The sequence below is a fragment of the Hyaena hyaena genome, unplaced genomic scaffold, assembly GCF_003009895.1.
Source record: "Hyaena hyaena isolate Hyena2069 unplaced genomic scaffold, ASM300989v1 scaffold_33, whole genome shotgun sequence".
Taxonomy (NCBI): domain Eukaryota; kingdom Metazoa; phylum Chordata; class Mammalia; order Carnivora; family Hyaenidae; genus Hyaena; species Hyaena hyaena.
The window spans coordinates 3676523-3689613 of NW_024080666.1; the positions used below are offsets into that span (position 1 = coordinate 3676523).

Consider the following 13091-nt stretch of genomic DNA (forward strand, 5'->3'; position numbering starts at 1 on the left):
AACTAGAAAGTGGGCCCTCACCAGACACCAAATCTGTTGGCACCTTGGTCTTGAGTTGCCCAGCCTCCAGAACTGTGAAAAAAAAAGTTGTTCAAGCTACCCAGTGTGTGGCAGTGTGTGGTATTTTGTTTCGGTAGCCCAAACTAAGACACAACCTGCGTTTATTGATAGATAAACAAAATATTGTATATACGTACAATGGAATATTATTCAGCCTTAAAAAGGAAGTGAATTCTGTCCTATGCTACAACATAGTTGTACTCTGAAGACATTATGCTGAGGAAAATAAGCCAGTCACAGACACAAATGCTGTATAATTCCACTTACATGAGGTACCAGGAATAGCCAAATTCCCGGGAAAGCCATATAGGTGGTTGCCAGGGGCCAGGGGCAGAGAAAAATAGGGAGTTATTTTTAGATAAGTTTTGGGTTGGGAAGTTAAAGAGTTCTGGAGATGGATGGTGGTGATAGTTACACAACAGTGACTATTCTTTTTTCTATTAAAAACAAATTTTTTCAATGTTTATTTTTGAGAGAGACAGCATGAGCAGGGGAGGGCCAGAGAGAGAGGCAGACACAGAATCTGAAGCAGGCTCCAGGCTCTGAGCGGTTAGCACAAGAACCTGGTGCGGGACTCCAACTCACAAACCATGAGATCATGACCTAAGCTGAAGTCAGATGCTTAACCGACTGAGCCACTTAGGTGCCCCAACACTTATGACTATTCTTAATGGCAGTAAACTGTACACCTAAAATGCTTTAAGGTGGTAAATTTTTTGTTTGGTTTATCACAATTTTTTAAATTGTTGAGACTTGCTTTATGGTCAGTGTATGTTTAATTTTTGCAAATGTTCCATACATGCTTGAAATAACACATTTTCTGCACACTAAAGTCAGTTGGTCAAATTTGTTGTGTTCTAACAAAAATCTAAATCTTTAATGATTCTTTCTTTGCCTTTTTGTTCAATTAGTAAGGTTGGTATGGTAAAATGCTTCATTGGACTTGTGGATTTATTCTATTTCTCATTGCGGTTCTCTCTGCTACATGGAGGTCATGCCATCAGTTGCACACAAATTTAAAACTGCTATATTTTACTGGCAGATTAAACTCTCTTGAGAAAATCCCAAGTATGGCCTCCCCATAAAGTATTTATAGTTCACTTATAGTTAGTTCCTCCTGATCTAGAGGCATTTACTGGTCAGAGATCATTTTTAATTTTTTAATTTTAAAAATGTTCATTTATTTATTAAATTTTTAAAAAATTTTTGACACACACACACACACACACACACACACACACACACACACACATAGAGTATGAGTGGGGAAGGGGCAAAGAGAGAGGGAGACACAGAATCCAAAGCAGGCTCCAGGCTCTGAGCTGTCACTACAGAGCCCGATGTGGGGTTCAAACCCATGAGACGTGAGATCATGACCTGAGCTGAAGTCAGACGCTTAACCGACTGAGCCACCCAGGACCCCCAAAATGTGTATTTATTTTGAGAGAGAGAGAGAGAGAGAACACATGAGAGTAGGGGGAGGGGAGGGACAGAGAGAATCCCATGCAGCCCCTCACTGCCAATACTGAGCTCAAGCTCACAAACTGTGAGATCATGACCTGAGCCGAAATCAGGAGTGGGATGCTTAGGGGCACCTGGGTGGCTCAGTCCGTTAAGTGTCCAACTCTTGGTTTTGAGTCAGGTCATGACCTCAAGGTTTTGTGGGCTTTGTGCAGGGCCCAAGTTGGGCTCTGCACTGGCAGCACAGAGACTGCTTGGATTCTCTCTCTCCCTTTCTCTCTGCCACTCCCCTGGTCACACTGCCTCTGTCTCTCAGAATAAATAAATAAACTTAAAAAAACAAAAAAGAGTGGGACACTTAATGAACTGAGCCACCCAGGTGCCTTCAGAGGTCATTTTTTAAATCTTAACACCTATCAAGTTTCCAGTGAACAAAGCTAGAAAGTTAACTGAAGGTCAAATTCTCATGCAGGATGGGAAGAGGTTTTGTTACCTTTTCACCTAGTGTTTTTTCATCAGTCTGGAAAGTCTCAGGTTTGATTCCTCTTCACATATTACTTCTGCCTCATTTTGACGTTCTTGTTCTTTGAGGACTCCAATTAAACATTTGTTAGACCTTTTCAACATCATGTCATTATCCTCAAACCTGTCTCCAATATTTTCAATCATTTTCCATTTTTTTCTTTTGTTTCCTCTGTGCTTCATTCCAAACAGCCATCTGTTCTGGTTATTTTCTCCTAAACTGTGTGTAATATACTAGAAAAACCTATGCATTGAGTCCACCTCTCAATTCTGGAATAGAGTTTCTGCTAGATTATTTTTTTCAAACTTTTTGCTTTTTAGTGTAAGCATGCTTTTTATTTCAGTCTTCTGACTACATGTTGATCATTTTTTTCCGAAAAATTATCTGTGTGGGGTAATTTGAGGTTTGGAGTGATGATACCTTCATTTGGAGAGAACTTTAGTTTGTTTCTGCCCGGTGCCTATAGCTTGCCACTCTAGGACCCGTTTATTCAATATACAAAGCTTGAGGTTTTATGACTACTGTTAAATCTGATTGCAATCTGTGGAAGTGCTAATTGACTTCTGGTTTATCTTCACCCTATAGGGTCTTGTGTTAAATACGTGCAGTGTTTATTAGACTTTTCATCTTCTGTGGCACTACATTTAGACCTATTTCTCTCTTGCTCAGCAATCCTGCAAAAGTCGTCATTCATTTTACAGATTTTACTTTTGGATCATTAAATGCCTTCAGGACAAATGTTTGGTTTCACTGCCTGAAATACTTCTTTCTCAGATTTCAGCTGGATCATTTCTTATACAGTATTGGGCATGTGGTTCTGCTTTTCTAAACCCAGATTTTTTGGTTGTTTTCAGGTGGTGAGTTGGATCAAATTACCAGGTGTTTATTATATATGCTGTGTGAAACCATCCTTGCATTACTAAGGTAAGAGCTGTTTATAAGATAGATGGAAGAACTAATTTTTGTCTAGTTTTGGCATCAAAATTATTATGGCACTTAAGAATAAGTAGAGAATGTTTCTTCATTTTTAGTTCTCTCTATAGGATTCAAGATCAGAGCAGCAGTTGCTTCTTGTGGGAACTTGGACCAGGAAGGGGCAAGAAGTAACTTGGAACTTTCTGGCCTGATGCAATGTTCTGTATCTTGATAAGCATTTCTCAAGACTAATTGAAGAGTTTACTTAAGATACGAGGATTTCATTTTGTGTAAATTATGCCTTAGTAAAAATTATTGTTCAAATATTAATAATTGTTGAATCTAGTTGAGATAAAACAGGTGTTCATTATATTATGTTTTCAACTTTTCCTGGTGTTTAAAAATTTCAGAATAAAAAGTTGGGGATATGAAATTAAAAGATAAATTAATTGTTCAGTTTCCTTCATATTAGTTTCAATAAAGGTCAAGATCAAACACTATTAAGTGTTAAGGAGTGAAGAAATGTGATTAAAATGTATGCTAGGCAGAGGAAGAAAGATGGCTTGGAAATATAGGAGGCTTGAAAATCAGGATTATATGGAGAGAGGAAGAAATCAGTGGAAAAGAGATGTTGAGATTAGGGGAGGGTTGATGGGTTTAGAGATGGGAAGGAAAAGGATTAACAAGACAGGTGCTTGGAACTGAATTAAAAACTTCATGCACAGTCCAACTAGGTTAAGTCTTTTCTAAAGACACTGGTATCTATCATATGGGCATAGGAGTGTCTCTACATAATTTTATTTTGGTTTGTGTTTATCAGCTGTTAGATATAAAAAGTTTATCATCTATCACTTTCATAAAGTTATGTTCATAAAGTTATGTACCTTATCTCATTTAATCCTTCACCATCATAGGTCAGGAATAACCATTCTTGTTTTATAGATTGAAAATGAGGCTGTGAGTTTGCTAAAGTTACATACATAGCTAATAAGTGAAAAAGCCACTCCTGAGACTTCTGACTTCATGTATTCTCAGGACACTTTAATTATAATACTGACGTTTTAAAATTGGAGCTAGATTAAGGGGGGGGCGGATCAGTCAGGTAATTGCCTTGAATCTCAATCCATAAAAACTGTTAACACATTTTATCATTGAAAATATAACGAGGGGGACGCCTGGCTGGCTCAGTTGGTGAAGTGTGTGACTTCTGATCTCAGGGTTGTGAGTTCAAGCCCCACATTGGGTGTAGAGATTACTGAAAAATAAAGTCTTTAAAAAAAAAAATGTAATGAGGAGAAAATTGTATTTAATGTAATTCTTCTCTGGGGCAATAGTTCTGTGTGTGGCCAGAGTGGTACTCTGGTATGTGGCCTCAAGTGGTGTAAGATTATCACACCTTCTTCCTCCCAACTCTGCTCCAAGGACATTTCAAGCCACATTATAAGGAAGTTAGGGGTGCCTGGGTGGCTCAGTCAGTTAAGTGTCTGGCTTCCGCTCAGGTTGTGATCTCGCAGTTTGTGGGTTTGAGGCCTGTGTCGGGCTCTGTGCTGACAGCAAGCTCAGAGCCTGGATCCTGTCTTTGGATTCTGTGTCTCCGTCTCTTTCTGTCCCTATCCTGCTCATGCTGTCTCTCTCTTAACAATAAGTAAAACATTAAAAAAATTTAAAAAAATAAAATAAAAAAATAAGGAAGTTAGATTCAAGTAGGTGTAGAGATTTCTTTCTTATGAATAGGATATACAAATTTATACTAGAGCTAAACTCTTTGTGACAGTAAAGAGACAGGCATCTTCTCCACCTTTTACCACTCAGGCCTTCCTTAAAACAAGTACTGAATGATTATTCAGAGTATGGTTTAGAAAAGATGCCAAATTACTAATCTGGTCTAGGGAGACAAAGTAGCATCCTATTTCAGATACTACTAATAGAAAATCCATCTAAAACTGTCTGAAACAGTAATGGAAGGGTACTGGTTTAAGAAACTTGACAAGTACAGAGGTCAAAATTAATTCTGATTTTTTTTTAGGTGATTCATGTCTTTGAGATGGGTTGGTCCTCAGGCTGGCAAACCCTCGGAGAGGCTGTGCTTCTCTTAATTTTGTGTTCATGTTGGTCCTTTTATGTGTTGGAAGCTTCTTGATGCAAGGGTTGTATTATATGGTATTCATCTTTCTTACTCCCTCAAAGCTGCTAGTTCACAGAGGCCTTCACGTAATGCCTGTTGAACAATGTAAAACTCCACTGAGGTATAAACCAAGGCCTCAGGAGAATAAGCGAATATCGAGAATACGCCAAGCAAAGACCACAAAGTTCATGGTAGAGAGCCAGCGTTAGAACCCGCCCTAGACACCGTTCATTCTTTTATTCATTAAACACACAGGCGGGAATGGGAAGAGGCAGTAGGCAGGAACCAGATTAAACAGGGCCTTAGAATCTTAAAATTCTTTCGTGGGTGGGTTTCATCCACTTCTTCAAGAAAATCTGAACCCGGTGAGTTTTCTGAACCGCTTGACTCAGCATCTTCTCTCGTCCTTTATCAGCACGTCAGGGGTGCCATCAAGCTTCCTTCCGTCTATTCTGCCCTTGGCATTTCATACTTTGCCGGCTATCTGATTTCCCTGACCCCTCGACTTTTTAAAACCAGGATTCTTCTGGGCGCTCTTATTTCGCTCTCTTATTTCACGTGTCTCGGGTCCCACCGCCCAACCCTCTCAACTCCGCAGTCTATGACATTCAGTCGCCCTTGAAAGTCTGAAGTCAGCCACGTTAGTACTTTCAGGATATTGCCAATCCAAAGAGATCTCACCAATCCTGCACCATCAGATCGGAACAATAGCTTACCGGACCCCCATATTTTGATTGTTCCGCTACTACAATGGGGGATCGTTTTATCTGCGGCTGCTTCCTCCAGCTACAGCCACCGTGTGGAAGGGCACCGTTAGAATGTTCCCGAAATGCGGCCGTCAGGAGTCCCGTGCACCTCTTCTTCGTCTGTGCCGCTCCCCCGGCCCAGACGATCCCGTAGGCCGGCGGGTAACGCTCAGTCGCCAGAGCGCTTCCAGGGGAGAGAGGCGCCGCGCCGGGCCGAAGGGTGCACGGCCACCGGCGCGGGCGGCGGAATGCGTGCGGGAGGCGGCTAGGCCGCGGGAGAGGGCGGGAGCTGACGCGCCGCGAGCGCAGCGCGCCTGGAGCCCCGGCGGAAGACGTGGGCGGAAGGTGGTGGGCCCGGGGGTGGGGGGCGCCGGAGGGCGGGGCCCGCGCACCCCAGAGGCGGAGCTCCCGCGCGGGTCACGTGACAGGCCCGGCGGCGGCGGCGGCGGCGGCGGCAGCGGCGGCGGCGGCGGTAGCGGCAGCGGCCGCGGCGTCTTCAGCGGCGCCCAGTGCAGGATGGTGCTGGAGGCGGCGGCGGCGGCCGTGGTGGCGGCGGCATCGTTGGCGGCAGCGGGAGGGGGTGCTGTGGCGGCAGCGGCGCCCGCGGGTGGTGTAAAATGGCGGATTTCGAGGAGTTGAGGGTAAGCGGGGGCGCGGGAGTGGAGAGCGGAGGCCGCGGGGGAGGGGAGGCGGGGAAGCCGCAGCGTCGCCGGCCGCCACCTTCTTGTTTCGCGGGGACCGGTTGGCCACTAGCCCGGCCCGAGTCCTAGCGGGCTCACGGGCGGGCGGGGGAGGGGAGCGAGGCGGCCGAGGACGCCCGGGCCGCGCGGGGGCGGCTTATCCTGAGCCCCGGCCAGCGGTCGGTGGGTCCGGCCGGGGGTCCGCACACCTGACGCGGGGCCGGGGCCGCGGGCGGGAGGGGCTCGTGGGGACCCGACTGCCTTGTTTAAGGGCTGAGGTGGGAAGCTGGATTTGCTTTTCCACCTTTACGGGGTGTACGTGTGCGTGGCGATTCAGAAGTCTACACGTTACTCACTTGGTGGGAGACTGTTTTCTGAAATGTGAAGTTGCGTTTAGGAATCCTCTCCTGGGGCTGATGCTACTGTTTAGTGAGATCTGTCACGAGAAAGGCCCCTTCCACCTACCAGCGCTTCTTCTTGGAGAAAAGCGTGGTCTTTGGGGAGCAGTGCCTTTAATAATCGACCTTAAACCTTGACTGTTTTCCTAGTGCCGTGGTTAGACACCCGCAAAGGCCATGTTGTCAGGAGGTTTGTGAACTCGTTTTGCTCTTGAGGGAAAACATTCTTTCTTCGTAGCCTTAAAACAAGGTCACAACTTTATTATTGATATCTTTGTATAGTAGAGGTTTGAAAATGGGTGTGCTGGGGATGGAACGGAAAAAGATCTCTTTTCCCCGGCTGATAACCTTCGGAGTCCTCAACTGAAACAAAACTGTGGACAACGAACAGGGTTTATTTTTTATGGATCGCTGAATTCCTGGCGACATAAATGAAATATTTAAGGACGGAAACCCTGATTAAAAAAAAAAAAGTCATAGGAGAGATAAATGTGAACTTGAAATTAACTGCAGTCTTTTTGTGTAACAGACGTAGGATATTAGGGTTACTTTTTTTGGAGTGAAAAGGAAGAGGGATCCGGTAAAAGATTCAGTTTTGTATGTTGTTTTTTCCACGAGATGGAGTCGGGGAAGGATGTTGGCCGCTCACCTGGTCTGTATTGGTGATTCCGATGTAAAGGGAGAGTGTGTTATAGTTTGCAAAATACCTGCCATTTTCCCTTCTTTTGTTTCAAAAAGAATTACTTAATTCCTAGTAAAGAGAAAAGTACGTTCATGCATTTTATGCCCTGTATTATTTATGCGGAGAACCTTAATAGTACGTAAGGGGTGATCGAATTGGTAAGTGTATGGGGGTTTTTGTGTTTCAGAGCCCCAGCTGTGGAGCTTTTAACACCTGTGGAGCTTTGGAAACAGCCAGGCCTTGTGCCTCAGCTATGTAAATTAATATATTAGGCTTAGGATTGGTTGAGAAGACTGAAGTTTGAGGTTAATTTTTTTTTTTAACTTGCAGTATCCTTTTAATTTTTGCATAGTAGTATATGCATACAACTTATTCTCTTCTAAGGTTTTTGTTGATGAAAATTTTCCAAGTTTTGTATTAGATTTTTATAAATGTTGTTGGTCAGAACTTAATACAAAAAGGGAGGATTTATTTACCAGTGTAGGGCAAAAAGGGCAGTCAGTGCTGAGGTTCTAGTGGCACTGCAAAGTGGTTGGAAACCAGAGCAGCATTTTCTCTTTGGGTCTACCAGTCTCTTCTTCCTTTTTTCCCCTTCACCTCCTTTCCCTCTTTGGCCCTCTCCTTCTTCCCCTTCCCTCATCTTACCCTCCACAATTTGTTTTGTGGGTCAGCTGCATCATCTCTTTCTGTAAAGCAGCTGCCTTTGCTTCTCCCTGGACTTGATGGAAGGCGGCCCCTCTTGCACAGTTCACATAAGGTGCCCAACAGAGACTGACTGGGGAGAGTTTTCAGGGGAAGGGAAGGTGTGCAGATAGATGCTGGAAGAGTTATCAACCCCAGTCTTTGCCGTAGTTGCTCAGCAGCATCCTTGACATTTACAGGTGAGCTGTCTTTCTCTGTGCCCTGCCCTGCCCTGTTTCGAACAGTGATGATGATAATGATAATGGCAGGTATCCATTGTAATATAGTGGCTATTACGTGCCTGGCTCTGGTCTAAGCACTTCATATACTTGTTTAATTCTCGTGACAGTTGTAACAGAATTGTTCCAATAAATTGTCAGAAGCAATTGAGACCGATTGAATAACCTGACAGAGTTTGAGCTGGAAGACCTGGGGTTTTTAATCTCAGATGTCCTGCTTTAGAGTCTTTCTTACTCTGTGCAGTTTCTTTCAGGTCCATGTGGTGCTGCTAGCCATCATCTTGTAGTCTATGAGCTAAACTGAATGATAAATAGCCAATGCCCTTCTTGTGTGACATATAATACTGGAGGGGAAATAGCACGGCTGACTGAAAATCTAATAGAAAGGAAAAGGGGAAGACACATGTAGGGCATTCTAAATGGTCTCTGTTTTAGGATATATTCTGAGAATCAGAGATAGTCAAGTAAATTAAAGGACCAGGAAAAATGGCCAGCATTTAGTTTGTTTAACTTGGCAGTAGAAAAAATAGCCGACCTGGATGTCACATATTTGGCTGTGTTACTGCTACTGAGAGGCTTTTCATTGTCTTTATCCATCATCATTCAGGGCTACTCCCTAGGGGCATGTTTAACCAGAGCAGGTCACTCTGGCTCTGCTGCCCTCTCCTGCACTGGAGGTCAGGAATTCTGGGAAAGGTCATCCTCACTGTTCTTTAGTGACTCCTGTGCCTTTGCTTTGTAAGCTTGGGGTGGGGGTGGGGGATATTTGATGAGCCAACGCCTGTGGAACCTTAAGAAGCTGCCAGATGATTTTAGTTTTTGAGACTGCTATGTAAGCCAGTACCAGAGGTCTTGTCCGGTCATAGCAGAATATGGCAGCCCTATGCTTTGCTACTTTCATTTTAATAGAATACCAGCCCACCTTTCTTCTAGTTCTTCTGGGAGAGAGGATCTGACTGGCTGAGTTTAGGTGTGGGTTCACTGTGTTCTAATCATCTCTGGCCAGAAGGTTAGAGTCCTATTACACAGACCTGACTCATGAGATTATCTTGATGGGTTGGGGGAAAGGAAAGAGCAAGTTCTCTGTAAATGGAAATTGTGGGCTGAGTAGTCAAGGATGATTATAATCATGCATCATGTATTTGAAACTTCCAAGGTGCTAGAGAAGAAATTATTTAATTCACTGGTTGCTCATTTATAGCATTTATGTTGGTAGAGGTTTGTAAATTTACTAGTTAGCTAGTTGTGAAAAAACCTGGAACAAGCTCATAAGATCTGGTGGCATGAACCTCTCTTATTGCTAACCTCCTTTCTCCCCACAGTAGTCTCTAGCAGAACTAAGCAGAGGGAGCAGAGGCAGAAAAGTAGGGGTTCTCATTCCTCAGTCCCTCATTCCTTCAACCAGAGTGCTTTTTTTTTTTTTTTTTTTTACCCTTGTGTTTCTCCTCCAGTTGTGTAATTGTATACTGTGGGCTGCTGGTGCAGGCTTTTGGCAGTCCTTAAAAAGGCTTCTACTAGGGGTGCCTGGGTGGCTCTGTCAGTTAAGCTTGCAACTCTTGGTTTCAGCTCAGGTCATAATCTCACGGATTGTGGGTTTGAGCCCCGTATTGGGCTTGCACTGATAGCAGAGAGCCTTCTTGGGATTCTGTCTCGTTCTCTCTCTACCCCTCCCCTGCTCAAGTGCATGCACCCCCCCCAAATAAATAAGTAAACAAATAAATAAACATTAACAAAAAGTTTCCTGCTACTTTAACCTGGTTAATTCACTCTCCTTCTTACCACTTGAGTATGGGGTTGGAGGGGGGAACTGTTGCAGTAATTTTTTTTAAGCCTCTCTTTCCTGTATGCCTCATCCTCATCCTTTTTGTGCATTGAGTTTATATCTCCCTGTGGGTCAAAGAAAGAGAGTGAATGTGTGTGCAAAATCTTGATGTGTATTTGGGCTAGTGAAAGGGTGAGTGATCATAACTTTCTTGACAGATACTGATAAACCAGATGCAAAAGATCTTTTATGCTAAGAGTCTTAAGTACTTCCATAACAGCGATTTTCTACCTATAAGGCTTGAGGATTTGTTTCTTTACACCAGGAAGACTTGCTGTTCTGGTAGCTTCAGGTGCTCTTGGGATATAGAAGGAGCATGAGAAGTTAATTTGAGGATTTGAGGTTAGAGTCCATCTCTCATACCCCCCAACTAATGGGCAAGAAAATAGATTAATATATCTGATAGATGTAACAGAGTCTACTGTGTGATTCAAAGCCATCAGTGGACACAACTAAAATTTCCAAGATTACTTGAATTTGTTTGTTCCTTACGTCTGTTCCCTCCCTCTAATAAACATATCTTTTCTGATAAAGCTGGCACTTTTCTAACTATAATATTCTCCAGATGTTTCTCTTTTTGTAGCATTTTGCTTTTGTTTTTCTGGATTGCATTTTAGCTAGTCTATTTAAATAATTTTTTTTATTGAGATATAATTCACATACCATAAAATTCAGCCTTTTAAAGTTTTTTTTTTAATATTTTTATTTATTTCTAGGAGAGAGAGAGAGACAGCGTGAGCAGGGGAGGGTCAGAGAGAGAGGGAGACACAGACTCCGAAACAGGCTCCAGGCTCTGAGCTAGCTGTCAGCACAGAGCCCGACGTGGGGCTTGAACCCACGAACCGCGAGATCATGACCTAAGCGAAAGTCGGACGCTTAACCGACTAAGCCACCCAGGCGCCCCAAATTCAGCCTTTTAAAAAAATGTTTATTTTTGAGAGGGGGGAAGAGTGCTGAGAATCCCAAGCAGGCTCTGTGCTGTTAGCCCCAGTGTGGGACTTGAACTCACAAACTGTGAGATCATGACTTGAACTGAAATTCAAGTTGGATGCTTAACTGGGCACCCATAAAATTCAGCGCAAACTTTAAAGTAGTTTTGGTTTATTCACAAAGTTGTGCAAGTATCACAACCATAATTCCAGAACATTTTTATCACCCCAAAAGAAACCCCATACTCATTAGCAGTCACTCCCTATTCCTTTTATTGCTCAGCCCTCAGCTTCCTGTAACTTACTTTGTCTGTTTTAGACATTTCATACAAACAGAATCATACACATGGCTCTTTGTGTCTGGCTTCTTTCATTTCACATAATCTTTTCAAGGTTCATGTGGTAGCATGTATCAGTGCTTCATTCCTTTTTTATGGGTGAATAATAGTCCATTGTATGGAGTATGCCACATTTTGTTCATTCATGAATTTATGTACATTTGGGTTATTTCCACTCTGACTAGTATGAACATGCATCTGTGTGTAAGTTTTGTATGGACATGCTTTTCAAGTATTTTGGTTACATAGGAGTGGCATTGTTGGGTACATGCGGTGGCTCTGTGTTTAAGTGAGGAATTGCCAAACTTTTCCAAAATGGCTACATCATTTTACATTCCTACTAGTAATGAGTTCTAATTTCTCCATAGTCTCACCCACACAGGTGTAAAGTGGTATAGTTTTGATTTGCATTTTCCTGGTGACTAATGATGTTGAGCTTCTTTTCATGTGCTTGTTGGCCATTTGCATATTTCCTTTGAAGAAATGTCTATTCAAACCCTTTGCCCATTTTTAAACTGGGTTGCTTGTTTAAGTTCAAGTTCTTTATATATTCTAGATACATTTTTTTTTGGTCAGATATATGGTTTGCAAGTATTTTACTCCTTTTGTGGACTGTCTTTTCATTTTCTCCATAATGCACTTTGAAGCACAAAAGTTTTTACATTTTGACGAAGTTTAGTTTATCACTTTTTCATTTCTTGCTTTTTATTTTGATAAGAAACCATTGTCTGATCCAACATCATAAATATTTATGCTTGTTTTCATGTAAGAGTTTATAGTTTTAGTTTTTTTTTTGTTTGTTTTTTTTTTTTTTTAGAAATAGTTTATTGTCAAATTAGTTTCCACATAACACCCAGTGCTCATCCCCACAAGTGCCCTCCTCCATGCCCATCCCTCCTCCCCCCCACATCCATCAGTCCTCAGTTTTTGTCAGCATTCAAGAGTCTCTCATGGTTTGCCTCTCTCCCTGTCCCCCACCATTTCCACCCTTCTTCTCCCGGTTGGTCCTCTGTTAAGTTCCTCCTAGTCCTCCTATACGTGCAAACATATGATATTTGTCCTTCTCTGCCTGACTTATTTCGCTCAGCATAACACCCTCAAGGTCCATCCATGTTGCTACACATGGCCAGATTTCATTATTTCTCATTGCCATGTAGTATTCCATGGTATAGATAAACCACATCTTCTTGATCCATTCATCTGTTGATGGACACTTAGGCTCTTTCCATGTTTTAGCTATTGTGGAGAGTGCTGCTATGAACATTGGGGTCCATGTGCTCCTATGCCTAGTTTTAGTTTTTACATTTAGGTTGTTGATCCATTTTGAGTTAATTTTTGTTTATGATGTGAGGTAGGATTCAAACTTCTTTTACATGTGGATATCTAGTTGCCCAGCTTTATTTGTTGAAGGCTAATTCTTTCTCCATTGAGTTATCTTGATAGCTAGTCTGTTTTTATTCAGGTACCTGAGTTCAAGAAATTGCACAGTTGA

The 13091-nt window shown here is 42.7% G+C and overlaps 1 protein-coding gene across 4 annotated transcripts in view; it reads left to right on the top strand.

Annotated features, from left to right (window-relative positions):
• Positions 1 to 6296: 6296 nt before the first annotated feature.
• PIAS2 (protein inhibitor of activated STAT 2) overlaps positions 6297 to 13091 on the top strand; it is a 93616-nt gene continuing 86821 nt past the window's right edge. For all 4 annotated transcript variants that reach the window (XM_039228921.1, XM_039228922.1, XM_039228923.1 and 1 more), the window contains exon 1: positions 6297 to 6471. In XM_039228921.1, the coding sequence (XP_039084852.1) occupies positions 6448 to 6471 (24 nt within the window). In that variant the 5' untranslated portion in view covers positions 6297 to 6447. The remainder of the gene's footprint in view (positions 6472 to 13091) is intronic.